Source organism: Oxyura jamaicensis, chromosome 4 (genome assembly GCF_011077185.1).
Source record: "Oxyura jamaicensis isolate SHBP4307 breed ruddy duck chromosome 4, BPBGC_Ojam_1.0, whole genome shotgun sequence".
Taxonomy (NCBI): domain Eukaryota; kingdom Metazoa; phylum Chordata; class Aves; order Anseriformes; family Anatidae; genus Oxyura; species Oxyura jamaicensis.
In genome coordinates, this window is record NC_048896.1 from 2,377,970 (window position 1) to 2,392,334 (window position 14,365).

The following is a 14,365-nucleotide window of genomic DNA, read 5'->3' on the forward strand; positions in this document are numbered from 1 at the left end:
AAAGTTTTTGGTCACTAAAGTATTTCTTGCTGTTGAGACCACCATATTGGCACTAACATATTAACCACAGGTGCTTTTATAATCAAATATATACATTTCCATTTATTCAGTGCACCAAAAATATGTTAATTTAAAAATTGTGTGAGCAGCTTAACATTTTAGAACTTAACAGTCTATCATCAGAAGGAAACCCTCATCTGAATTTCATCTGAGTAAAATTGTATACATGCATGAAAAATATCAGATTTGCAATTAGACACCATGTGCGTTTGCATGCTAAGGCAAAATTCCATAGGTAACAACTGACACATCAAGCTACTAGATCTATATGAAGAGAAACAGTATGAAAAGGAGTAGCAAGGAAGCCTAACACCAAGACTAAAATACAATTATAAAAGAAAAAGGTATGCACATTTAAACTCCTCAGGCAGTTCTGCAGAGGCTACTTCAGAAACGCTGATAGATTTCTTTCACTAAAGGTTCTTTCTGAAGGTCATTGAGCATCATCATGGAAGAACAATTCTTCCAGCCAGACCATATGCTTTCATGTAGCTAACATATATTGGGACACCAGCAATGTTTTGTTTTCTTATCCTTCTTACCAGTTAACTATTATATGCCATCTTGTATTATCATATTTAAAAAGAAAGCTGTGTTTTAAAGCACACCACTTCACTATCAAGAACAGCAATGTTTCAAGCAAAGAAAAACACTACCAAAAAAAAGTACCAACCATAGTGCAGTTTGACGATAAATGGATGATTTACTTCTACTAATATATCTCTCTCCATTTTTGTACGAACTCTATCCCGAACTGGTGGAAAAAAAAGAATACTAGTATCAAAATTTATTATAATATAAATGAAACAAATTAGAATATGGGAAATGTTTAGTGTCCAAAGCAGTACTTTTACCTTTTTAGTGGTAAAAATTAGAAAAGGTAACAATATTTTGTAAGCCTTCCACAAAACACATTTTCAGACAGCAAAACTGCATTTTGTTTCTTGCCTCAACTTTTTTATTTAAATAGAATTAGCTATTTGTACTGAATATAAACATTCTGACTGTTAAGACCACTTTTTCTCTCTTCAACTAACACTCCCCATTTGTACAGTCAATTGCCTTCATTAAGGCATCTTCTGAAAGCCAGAATTAAGTTAGCTTGCTGTCACACCTATAACAAGAATGACTGACTTGAGTTTTAGCCACAGTAAGGTTCTAACTTAAAAGGCAAAATGAAAATTGTTTATTAAATTAATCTGTTCTGGTAGGAGAAACATAAACAGAAATAAATAATGCAATTTTAAACTCTGAAAAAGTAAATTTTACTACATAATTAAAGCTATCTGGCCAGATTTGAACTCACTGAAAAAGTGTTAAGAGGAAGATTATTCTCAAAAGAAATATTTAGACATGTTTAAGAGAGGTGCACTGAAAACCTATTTTCTGAAGTTTAAATAAAACGGTACACATACCTTTTAAAGAAGCTTTTTTCAATACTTTCATTGCATAAAGTTGCCCAGAATCAGGACCAATTATTTTCCGTACAAGGAAGACCTAGTGAGAAAATGCCACCTTTAAAATTACTGCTAAAAATATTATTTATATATTAAAATCACCCTGGTTAAAAAAATCTATTAATTTACATCTTTACTTTTAGCTTCATTGACAGAGAGAGCATGCCCCTAGTCCTATCCCATTCCTCAAAACCTCCACAGAACAACACGATGCCATATATTCACAATTGACATTTTGCACAAGCAAGCAATCAACTAAACAACTATCACAAATTATCTGAAAACTTCACACTAGTTTCAGACACCTTTAGGTATTCTTTCCGAAGCATATGCATCTTTTAAAAAAAGGACAGAATTCCCTTAATCAGATCAAAGGTACATACACCACCACATTTTCTTAGGTAGCCATATAGTCATAGTATACATTCCTTCCTATAGCCAACACTGTAAGTATTCACCAAAGAGAGTGCTCTTATACCATGTGGTTTTTGCTTTACTTTCTTGAAAAACAACAATAACAGGACTGCCTGGTCTGCCACCTCTTATGCTAAGAGATTTTTGAGGTTTAAGACCTGACTCTCAAATACATAACAGGCTATATACTAATGCATTCTGCAAGGGTGGCAAGACTAAAGCAAGGAAACACCACCATTTGTGATGAAAGTACACCTTCCCTCCAGAACAGCAACTCTAACAGGCTTTTCTGCCCTTTTATTTCCAGAGGAGTTTTAGAGATAAATGTTATATAACTTGACATTAGGAAATGCTTAAATAGAATGATGCAGCATGAATACACATATCTCCGTTAATTAATAGTCTAACTACTAGGTCTTTCAATTTATAGAATTGTTTAGTATGTGCTTCTGTTTCTAACAATGGCTGTTAGAAGAGAAACATTTTTTTTTAAATTAGGATTTTGTTTTAAATACAGTTTTTCAATTCAAGAGCTACCTGAAATTGCCTCTGGTCTTCCTTGTACTCACACTTTCCTTATTTAATTTCCTTGATTTATTTACACAGATACTTCTTTAGACATGATTAAATATCTAGAACTAATTAAAAAAATGAACTAGTATGCTTTTTTTATTCTAGAATCAGAAATTCATACACTGCCAATGACGGCGCTGGGAGAGGGGGGGCTTTTGTTGTAATCTCTGATCAGAAGAAAGGCATCGTGTTTCCTGGTTAACAGGCTTTTATTGTTAAAGCTGTGACCAACGGCTGACCTATTGCTTTGCTCCCCTGTTATGTGATGTTGGTGCTCAAATAGCAAGGGCAGTAATTCAAACATGAGCAAATGAGAAGACATCTGTAGGTTAATGTACTCATAATCTATTATACATATAAAGCCTTAATAAGCATGTACTAATGTTTTAATGCTGAATAACTAGCAGCTTTTCATCACGTAAGGAATCCGTATATCGGCTACAAACACAAGCTACTAAGGACCTAAATAGCCGCCATGGTGAAAACTAGTTTAGCACCATCTACTTAAATTTGCAGCCAAATTCTCCATAAACCCACACCTTGCGGAGATGCAGTGGTTGGTTGTTCATCTGTAAAGCATGAATTCAGTCAGACACCTGCTTTGAATTCAGCTCAGCAAGGACCAGCTTCAACAGACTGGGTGCTGAAGCCTTAGACCATTACCCAAGGCTGAACTGAGAAGCTCAATAGCAGACATGAGGTTTAACCCTTTATTTCTCTTAAGTAGTGTTAAACCCTGCACAGATGCAGCAGTACTATACTGCGCCAGAAGAAACAAGCCCTGTGTTTGCTAAACCCAAAGGAAAAGGCCTGGGAGGTACAGAACTGGAAAGACAAAACAAGGATCGTGAAGGCAACAGCTACTGATCTTCATTGTTTGTTTTCTCTTTTGAACAGCAAGCAGCAAACATTAGATAAAACCAGCCCTGTTCAGCGATGTAACAGTTACCATCTGGTTCTTAAAGCTGGTTCTTGAACCAAGTACTGCCAGGCTTTACAAGCTCTGCAACAGACGTCTTGCCAGGCTGGTGGGATTCTGAGCAACAGTGTTCCTACGGCTACCAGAAGCCTGGGCACTGTGAAGTGAGAAACAAACTGAGGCAGGGCTAAGATGTCCATACGAGATGTGCTGAACCCCAAGACAGGGTGAGACATCAAGTTTGAGGAATGAATGCATGGAGCATCTGAAGTCTCTAAAGAGAAGAAGCACATGGGGAGTTGGAAGCCAACTACAGACAATGAAAAGTTTCTTAAGCTAATGTCTAAATTATTTTTCCCCTCTCATGCACCTCTATGCAGAGGTTTGTTCCTGCCACAAGACAGGAAAGAAAACAATCAGCAAAAGAACAGGAAATTGGAAAAATACGTATAGGTGACTGCAAAGAAGAAAAAACATACAAGTGTTGCAAAAATCTAGTTTAAAAGATTGATTTTAAAAAAATAAGTTGGCTACATATACACTAGGATTACTATTTTAATAAATGTGTTTCAAATTAATGTCTGAAATGGTTTTAATTTCATTTCTGCAACATGACTGCAAGTGGCACATTACAAAAAATTACTGCAACATTGCCACAGTTCTTCTATAACCTATTTAAATAATTTTTCACTTAGTGTCTATAACTGTAGATCACCTGACAAATAAGCAAAATGAACATTAAACATTTCCGAGGCTATTTACTGTATTGTTACTTCAGTTCAAGTCCTAAATTACCACAGTCTAACTCTTTATCTACATCAATAAAGCTTTCCCATTTGGGAAAGGGGGGAGGCAGGGGTTGTGGGGGTGTGGAAGAATCAGACATTCACACTTGATCAAGTAGCATCATTAAAAGACAAACCATCATCTCCTCTGTAAATGTCTACCAGTGTTTATTACACCCCTGGCACCCTCAAGCATCAACCTAAACAGCAGAGGACACACAAGTACTGAACAGAGATATTCATTCCACTTCCTCACCAGACACTGCATGAAAGAGTCTTAACGCAGCTGAAGACACCACGATTATATTTCAAATAGCCATGGCATTGAACAAACAGAACATGCCAGAGCTGTTCCATAAAAAACACACTTAATTCTACAACCCAAGTGGTAAAATCCTTTGCTGTTGGTGCCATTGTTTCCACAAAACTGCAGATACCAGTTGAGATGAACCACAAACATGCCTACCTGCTCAAAACAAACAGGATCTTTCCAAGGCAGACCTCTTGCAGAGCTGCTACGGACTCACCCTTCTGCCTAGAGACTGATGTTGTTGCCTATCTGGGTCTGATAAGATTTGGAGTCCTGTTATAAATAGTGCTCCCTTTGCACCAGAGCAAGACTGGAAAAAGGTTGCATTTGTCAATATCTTCTCAAATGTTCCTAGTGACTCAGCTGTGGCTCTTCCTTGCCCCCCAAAACATACGTGAACTAAGCCTTCCCAGGCTGAATGTCTGGACAGGTCTAGAGAAAGATGCTGCTTTTACAGTAACTGTCAATTCCTCCTAAAAATGTAAAGCCAGAAAGGCTGTCATAGCAAAAAACAAACAAAAAAAAACAGTAAAGTAGGGTAACTTCCTCCAAAACAGGGCAGTACCCATAAGCACATCTACTTGTACTCTGATTTATTAGCTTTATACTTAACATGATTTCTGAAATGTCTTGGTAGTATTATAAAGGAAGTAAAACATTAACATGTATTCCTACTAGCATTAACATCAATAAGACAAAGCAGGTTGAACGTGGCCATCAGATGAAAACAAAATGTGCTGTCTTACCTTTCCAAACGATCCCTGACCAAGAACCTTAAGTAGTTCAAACTGTGCTGGATCTGCTTTCTCACATCCTTCTTTCACATGATGGGTAATGGGAATTTCTTTCACACTTCCTTCATCCTATTATTTCAAAGCAAACAAAATACAACAATGAACAGTCCAGAATTAATCAACTCTTATTAGATTTGAATATAAATGCCTTTTAAAAAAGTAAGTTTTAATAAGGCCTAAAAGAAAGCTATTTAAATGGACAAAGTTTCCCTCCATACTTTCTGAAACAAATGCATGTTTTATAACTCTAAACTGAAGTCAAATTCTCATCCAATTGAATAATACTTATTTTCTTTCATCATAAATATTACAACTGGAACAAATGTAAACTTTCTTACATGAAAGGAATTAACATACAGATTTTTAAACGAAATCTGATGTGATCCTTCTATGCTTTACCTTTGGTTTAGTTGCCTTTAGTTTTCCCTGTGATTGCTCTTCTCATCTTTCCCTTTCCTGAAATAGTCTTAATGAAAGCTAAATTGAATTTCATCATTTAGATAATTACTGCTTTTCACAGCAGCAAATAATAAATATGGTCATCCACTACTGTAGCTAAAGGAACATGCGTTGTTTGAAGAGCATAAATATTACATGAGTCATCTTAAGTGCTCTGAGAATTCCTTCATCCAACAGAAGAAATGCAGCTCCGAGGTGCAAGGCTCAGGTTAGACTTTCCTGCGTGGAGTCCTCCTTCAGAAAACTGGGGGCAATTCTGAGGCAGGGAGAGAACTAGCGTTCTGTTGCCTTTTTCCTGTTGGTCTAATCATTTGTTGGGGACAATTGGACCAGACAATCTTGGAGGTCTTTTCCTACCTTAATGATTCTATGGTTAGCAAAGTAGGGCATAACAGCTACAATTGTGAAAAGACAAACATTCATGATGAAAACACATCAGATTACGTATTGCGTGTCTATAAAACTTATGGTGTAAGAGAAGCTTCTGTGAGGCAAAACAACCGAGGTGTCAAAATAAGCACTCTTGAAACTATAAACTACGTGCTAAGGTCTGCAACAGCAACCTGAGCTTGCACATAGCAGAGGAACAGTACCCCTTCGCCCTATCAAGAACATTAGTGTATTTCTTGTGCTCAGCAAATAAAACCCAATGACAACAGAAAATCGCACCCAATTTGCAGTACTTGGAGGTCTTTACGGCATCCAAATGATTAACTGTTCTTCACCTCAAACTTTTCTTAGTGAAGAGAGACCAGGAAAAAAAAAGCCTACAGTGCATTCCTCTCCTTCAGCAAGGAGTCTGACAGATAAAGACATCAGACAGACCACTTGATGAAACAGTTAGTTTTAACAGAAAACATGTTACTACAGTCATGATCAGATTGACTACAGAAAATCTCGTAGCCTAAGAGCAAGCATGAAAGTTTACAGTCAGCCTTATCAGACTTGATAGACACACTTCTAAATGTCATTCTCTAGGTCATGTTACACAGAAGATCAGGAGAGAAATCCCATCATCCAGATGTGGATGTACTTACTACACTAATGAAAAATAACAGGCAACGACCACGCTGCATTAACTGTATATGCATTAATTGCCTTTTGTTCATCCAGCAAAGGAAGGAGCTGAAACGTCCTGTATATTCACTGACTGTAGTGCAGCTGTTACTGCAAGAGTCTCCCCTACATCTCCTATTTCATATTCTTTCTGGAAAAGAGCTGTTTGTTCTGCCTGCTTCCCATGCAAAGGTAGGTATTAACACAAGTCACTGCTGGATAACAAAGTTAATTCTTCAATTCATGCTCTAAGCTACTTATTTCCCCCCTTTCTTCACAAAATCAGCTGACATACACTAATGATACAGCATATATACATCCCAATTTGATTTCATCCATCCATCTTGCTGACTCTGCATATATATATTTACATGAAAGGTGCACATTTCTTTTTTTTTTTTTTTTTTTTGTAACACATGCTTCCCATGCTTGGAATTTAAGGCAGGTAAGAAGACTAGCATTTCAAGTCATCTGATGACAGAAAGCAGCAGTTCCTCTCCTTATATGCCAAGGGGAAGAAGAATCTTAACTGCTCATTCTTTCTATGAAGTGTGTAAATGCTCTATTTAGAAGCATTTTTACCTCAACATCCTAATTTGTGTTGCTTAACACCATGAACCTTTGCATGAGAAAAGATGTTTAAGAGTTCATCTGTTCTTCTATTTATCACCCACCTTGAGTCATTAGCCTGTGACATCACATTTGGTTGCTGCGGAGACAGTATTTCTAAATGTGACTGAGAAGAAAAATGTTTTCCATGCAAATAAAGAATAACTTGAGATGCATTAAATGAGTTAATTTTATAAGTAGCTTTGCCTTTACAAAAGATGTCTATATAATTTCAGCTACTTAACTATCATTAAAGCTCTAGAAATTGGTATGGCTGAAGTATAAAAAAGATCTCTGCATCATCAGCAGTGAATGAGCTGGTAAAGAGTTGCATGGATATATAAGCCAGTTTCATTTTCCTTTCTAGTTTGGCCTCCATGAACTGCAAATTTGGTTATCTGATTTTATGTTCTGCTCTTGAGCAGCAAATCTACTGCAGGGTTCGGGTACCAGCTCTCAGTAATCCACCTTGCAAATGAGGTAACTCTTCCCAGCAGGTTAAACAGAAGGCAAAGCACTGAAAGAAACACCACAATCAGTTATGGCTTTTTGCCATCTAACTTAGTTACAGCTTGACTGGTATGTTGGTAAGCACCCAACAAACAAGCTCAGCAACATCCTTCTGGTTTGGGTACAGTGAAAGACCAAGGCACAATCCATTGCTCATCTTTATTTGCTACCTGGAAGAGGATGACCAGGCTGAAGGTTTATTTACTTACTCCACACCAGGAAACAGACAAGCATCACGTGTTTCTATCCCCAAGAGTTTATTCTCCAAATCACTTAATTAAGAAGTTATTATTTCAATACAAAGCAGTGTATAAGATCTACTTGATACCCTCTTCCAAGATCCTGTTGAAAAATACAGAGGTGTGCGCTGAAAAATGATGGCCAGTTTTACCAAAGTCAGGCATTTCACCACATAAAGTTAGCCTTTAGTTTATTCCAAGGTTTAGCCACCAAACAGAACACTGATCTTCAGCATCTCCTAAAAACGCAAGTTACCAAGGCACTGGACAGGTATTAAGTATCTTCTAGATGCATATAAGTAACTATATTACAAGAAATACTCTATCACCTCTACTTTTGTAGAAAGAGAAACATTAAGCACACAAAATATAAGAGGTTTGAAGTTGAACTGAGCTAGAGAGATCTGTAAATGCTCTCTCCCGCACAGAGAATCTGTTCTTAAAGCACTGCCTCGTGCTGCAAACTTTCCCAAACAATCCACTTCAGGCCCCTACCCAGATGCCATTTTTCAAAGACATCTTTGAGACAGAGCCTCTTCAGATTTGGTCAAATAAAATGACAGGTTCAAAACTTAAATAGCAGGCAATGCCTATTTTTTTCTTCAGAAGGAAGTAAGGCTAATGACTGTCTGAACTGAACGTTTATCAAAGAGACTTACATGGTAGGAATATGGTTCACCTTCTTCCATAGGTTCATCTGCCATTTTAAGGCCATTTAGCTGAAGAGGGGAAAGATGGAAAACGCATTAGACAAAACATTAAGACCAAATAATTTTGAAAAAGCAGAGTTCATCATTCAACCAATTTACATTGGAGCAAATAAGTAGCACACTCTTACATGGGAATACCACAATACACCCCACTTCATCCAACAGTAGAAAGGAGATACCAACCCCTCAGTCACAGTAAGAGTTTGATTTATAGATGATGTTCAATCTCTCCTTAAGTAACAAACAATTCAATGCTGTTTAACAACTAAAAAAAACAAGAATCACAAAGGGCATGCTATGTCCCAACATGCAAAACATTAATTATAAACTGGAAATACCTGATAAAGTGGGTGAAGGCAATTACGGATTTTGCTAGTGATAATTACTAATTTGTTTATATGTTAATTACTCAGCATCACTACCTTCACGTGGCACAGATCCCACACAAGAACATACTAAATAAGATACGGAAACTCACAACTACATTTTCTCTGAAAACAGAAGTTAAAGCAAGCAAGTTCTTAAACTAGGCGATGACTTTTTTTTCCTCGTACTTCTCAATTTACCTAAAATACATGCCTAAGACACCGAAATACGGTACGGTTACCGGTATTACAAAAACTTTCGAAATGCCGTACAGACCATGCCCCTATTTAAGGAAGGAAAACCTGACAAACTGGTAGGGCTGCAGGGACAGGTTTATGCCATCGTGGTTGCGTCATCTAAGCAAACCCTCAACTGCTTGCACTGCCTCTTCTAGAAGGACTCTTGATTTCAAGCACAGCATTTAAGAGCTAAATCCTAAATGAATGATTTTCCTAACATAGCTCTCCAACTCCGGTATCAAGATGCTAGCGCTTATTTTTGGACTACATCCTCATCACTGACGAAAGTAACCAGAGGAAGTAGTATGATGCTTCGGTTACTTTCACTCTTCTCTCAGTTTCTATTTATTTTAACCGCAGTCAGCACACACACTGTTCACATTAACTGCAAGTCTGGATGAGCACGTAGCAGAAGACCCATCTATCTCAACAAGAGCTGGCATATTTAGCACTTGTTTGTCATGCATACGCATCATGCATTGCCACCTTAATCCCTCAAGGCCAAAATTCACTAACCTATTACCCTGGATTCAGAAACCTCACATACACTACAGAAGCCAATGCACTACTTTTGCTGCACAACTTATTTCTTTTTCTGCATTTTTTTTTCCAAGTTAGATATGTGGGGAGGGGAGGGATGCCCACTATACTTTGTATTGAATGAATTAACTGAATACATCAAGGCTTGTTGCCAAAGTTCAGACCAGATATGAACTCCAGCCTCATTTCAAGTGATTCACTGCCGCCCGATCTCTTTTCACAACTTTGTAAGATTACTTTCAAGCGTGAACCAATGTGAAGCCCACCAAAGCTGTCCAAAAACTACTAAGGAAAAGGGTTTCCCCTGTCGGTGCTCAGAAATAAGACGCAATTCTTCACTCATGGACTTAAACTTGAAATTAATTTATTGTACATTTAGCCTTTTCTTTCTTTAAACATTTCAACATTCAACATTTTCAAAGTTTAGTTACATAAATTTAAGCTCTGGAGCCAACATCACTAGCCAAAAGAACTGCAGATACACCAAAACCAGCTCAACTCCAGACAATCAGATAAAGAACACTATCATGGCTTGAATCAGTTTTTGAACAAAAAAATATCAGCGTGCTATCTGATTTCTGCAGTTTCTGAGCACGCCATGCAAGCATACTTCCAGCTTTCTGGCAAATCAAATATACTAAGTTATGGGATACTTATGGCAGGTAATCAAATGTCATCTTAATTAACAATTTCCTGTCATACACTTTTCCCCCTCGTTGCTTGTTTTTTTCCTGTCCAGTCTCTCTACAATTACAAGAACTGGGATGTCTGCCAGTTTTTAGTCCAAATAATTTTATGCTCAAGCACATAAATCTACTTTTATTGCCTGACAGACACAGACGGTTACACTTCTGGCTTATTTGTTTGCAAACCCTGGTCACCAGGTTTGTTTAAAAAATAACGCACCTGTAAGATCACAACCCAAAGGCTAGTAGTTTTAAAAAATAAAAATAGAAAAATGTTAAGTATTCAGTTAAAATGAATCAATGACAAAAAGCAAATCATTACTCTTCTGCCCTGTTACACTGGCCAAGTTTCACTAACTAGAAGTTTCCACTCCCTCTCCCATACCATCAAAAAAAAAAAATCCCTCAATCACCAGCTTTATGGGAAAAAGTACAAATTTCTGTTTCTGCAGCCAACTAGGGCCTCCTTTAGTGATTTAATTATGAATATTTATACACAAACATAGAAAAATTAAAATAGTTCTGTTCTTTATAAGTCATTACTTACTGAATATCCACGAATCCAGAAAGTGAATTTATGACTGAGAATTAGAAGACACCTGTCTATAGATAACAGGTGAAAGGAATCAAGTACCATTATTCTGAAGGAGAATTTCATCCTGGAATCATTTTGCTGTTCAGTACTTCTGAACTAAACTTTTATAATTAACTGAACATTTTCAATATTAACTTTCATTAAGACACAAACTAAACTCAGACATTGAGGCGGACAGTGTCAATGCTTTCCAAATAATTTTCAAATTCAAGTGAATATTCCACACTATATATTCCACAATCGGTATAAAAATTAACAGAAAACAGGAAAAAAAAGATGAGAACAAAGTTGAGATCAGACAACCTGGCATGTAAGAAACTTACTTTTCCAGAGGTGCAGGCTAAAAGACCCACTCCTGCAATGCCAAGCTCTCTCTGAGGTACCGCGGTGCAATCTGCCTTCTAATTTAAATAGCTGCAATGGGTCCCATGACTAGCTGGGCCTATACCATATTACCTTGGGAGAATATCTAAACAGCTTCCGTGGGCTAGTGAAAGGCTTAACTACTATTACGCATGCTTTTCCTCAGATAATTACAGCAGAACAGAGGAATCCCAGAATGACCAAAGATTAGAACCATGTAAGTATAGGTATTTCTTTACATGTTGAAGATGTTTTAGCTGCTTACACAGTAAATGTATTATGGTTTGATGGGTCCATAGCTTTGACCAAAAGAAGTAATGGTCAGTAAACGTGCCTCACTATAATGAAAAACAATGGAGAAAATGAAGTGGGTTCACTCTGTCCTGTTTTTAAATATCTTCATTTCAGCGTTCAAACAGAGGTAAAAATAAGGAAGAAAGCAGAACCAGGAATTTTATATTAATATTAACAGAAGTAAAAATGTGTTATTCATCACGTATAACCTAGCCTGGCTTCAGAAGGGTACCGTTTTACGTATGGATCAACAGCAGTTTCTGCACCTCCCAGGTTCCTCCTTCACTGCCCCTATCTTGCTGATACCGCAGCTACAGCCAGACCAACACCTCTCGGTTCTCCCAAGCGAGCACAAGACAAACCAGTTTGCTTCCTATTTACAGGAGTATTTCTCCAAAAACCTGTTTCAAATGTTAAGACCATAAGCTTACATTAGAAGCCCCTTATTCCAAAGGCTTTGAAAAAACAACTTTTGGGGAAAAAAAAGAAGTGTTAAGATGCCCACATTTGTTCCTCATTTATTTTGAATTACATCTGTAGAGTTTGCATCATTAATTTAATTAACAACACCTTGGCCTACTGAGTCATGTTTCCTGAGACTGGACTAAGAAACTTTGGTTTTCTGTGTGCACCTCAACAGGCAGAGATTTTATTTTAAAACAATGCCTACAAGTCTCGGTGTCAGCTCCAGGCCCCAGGAGGTGCACAGCGCCAGGGAACCCCCGGACCTCCTGCCCAGCCCCTCGCTGCTCAGACCCACTGCTAGGCTCAGCTCCTCTCACCAGACCAGGCTGGGAAATTCCCTCACATCTACTTTAAATGGATCAGATAGAAGAGAGAGATGGAGACATCCACCTTTAGGAAGAGATCCTAAGGCTTTAATCAATTTCTAGGGAAAGTTACGAACTTGTTTTCCTGTGGCAAAGAAAATATACATTCAAAGAGCCTAACAGACCTTCAGTAGCACGTAATTAGTGATTAAGAGAACATTTTGATCCTTTCCATTATCAGATGGAGAGCCACACGTCTCCCATTGGTTACAGACGAGCCACAGACGTGGCTGTGAACACCGGGATCTGCGAGGACCAGAGCTCCCCGCGCTGCTGCCTGACAGGGAGAGGCGTGAAGCTCCGCAACAAAAGTACATAAAACAGCCTCAGAGTCATCTTTTGTGGCAGATAAGACTGAAAACTGATGAAAACAACGTACTTCATCTTATTCCTAATGTAATAAAGAACTACATCCACATACACATTGAACTTCTGTACATCAGGAGGTAAGAAATCACACGTTTCTCCTATTCTAGAGTTACTGGGCAGTTTCTCCAAAGCAGTCTTGCAGGAAGCGAGGTGAGCCACCTCAGCAGAGCCCTGGCTCTTCCAGAGACTCAGAACTCCACAGCTATCTTCAAAAGTGATATATCAAAACACTTCTTCTATTACAGCACTTTCCAGTGCATAAAGACATCCATTGTTTTCCACCTAAGAGTATTTATGTGTTACTCCCCCCATCTCAACCCCCTTTTGAAGGCATCTTGTTCTTGTAAGTCTTCATAAAAAGTGGACATGGCTGCAATGGAAGAGGGCACTCAACTCTCACGTTTTGTGCAACTATTACTTGTTTTTTTTCTTAGCATAACACTGCCTAATTGTGGAAATTTTCAGAGATGCACAGAACTAGGTAGCTGAGTCATCCACGTCACTGCCAGTAATTACTCACAAAGGAGTTATGCAACTCCCAACACTGACAAAATTCAGTGGCCTTTGACAGACCAGGATCATAACATGCTTGAAAGGATAGGCCCAAATCAAAGATAAACTCACTTAAATCGACATGGACAGACTACATACAACAACAGCAACGCTCCACTTATGAGCATGTCTTTTCGAAGGCTTTCAATTCAGCCCAGTTTTCTAGCTGAATACTTTCATTTCCAGTCACTGCTGATCCAGCCTTGCACTCCTTGTCACTTGCAGCCAATTAAGCAACTGGTTTCTGAAGTACTTATTTAACAAATAAATGTGTATGAAGTTGCATTTATGCAATTCACACTATTAATATTGTGAACAGCATACACATGCTAAGGCAAGTGCAGTTCTTACTTTAAACACATGCAACACCACTTCTATTAAGTGAGCAGAAAACCCCCAAAGTACTGTATTCTGCCCATTTCTGAGTATTTTGGCCTTTTGTTAGCTTGGTCAATGAAGTGTTAACAAGTATTCGCCTGTTTCTTTGTAGACTGCAGTCATTTTATTAATCTGCTACATTTGTTTATAATCAATACCTCTATTGTATCTATTTTTGACAATGAAACTACTTATTAAACCTGTATTTCAAAGGAAAGAAGTTCACTGGATATCTGAAGCTTAAAGTGTAGGACACTA

General features: G+C 37.8%; 1 protein-coding gene across 3 annotated transcripts in view; it reads right to left on the reverse strand.

Annotated features, from left to right (window-relative positions):
• Positions 1-14,365, reverse strand: part of RPS6KA6 (ribosomal protein S6 kinase A6) — a 41,677-nt gene that overhangs the window by 24,320 nt on the left and 2,992 nt on the right. For 2 of the 3 annotated variants that reach the window (XM_035324694.1, XM_035324691.1), the window contains exons 2-5: positions 8,845-8,904; positions 5,265-5,381; positions 1,476-1,557; positions 734-814 (exon numbers count right to left, since the gene is read on the reverse strand). In XM_035324694.1, coding sequence (XP_035180585.1) covers positions 734-814; positions 1,476-1,557; positions 5,265-5,381; positions 8,845-8,889 — 325 coding nt within the window. In that variant the 5' untranslated portion in view covers positions 8,890-8,904. Of the gene's footprint in view, positions 1-733; positions 815-1,475; positions 1,558-5,264; positions 5,382-8,844; positions 8,905-9,023; positions 9,098-14,365 lie in introns of those variants that run through there. The other variant, XM_035324692.1, reaches the window with a different exon arrangement.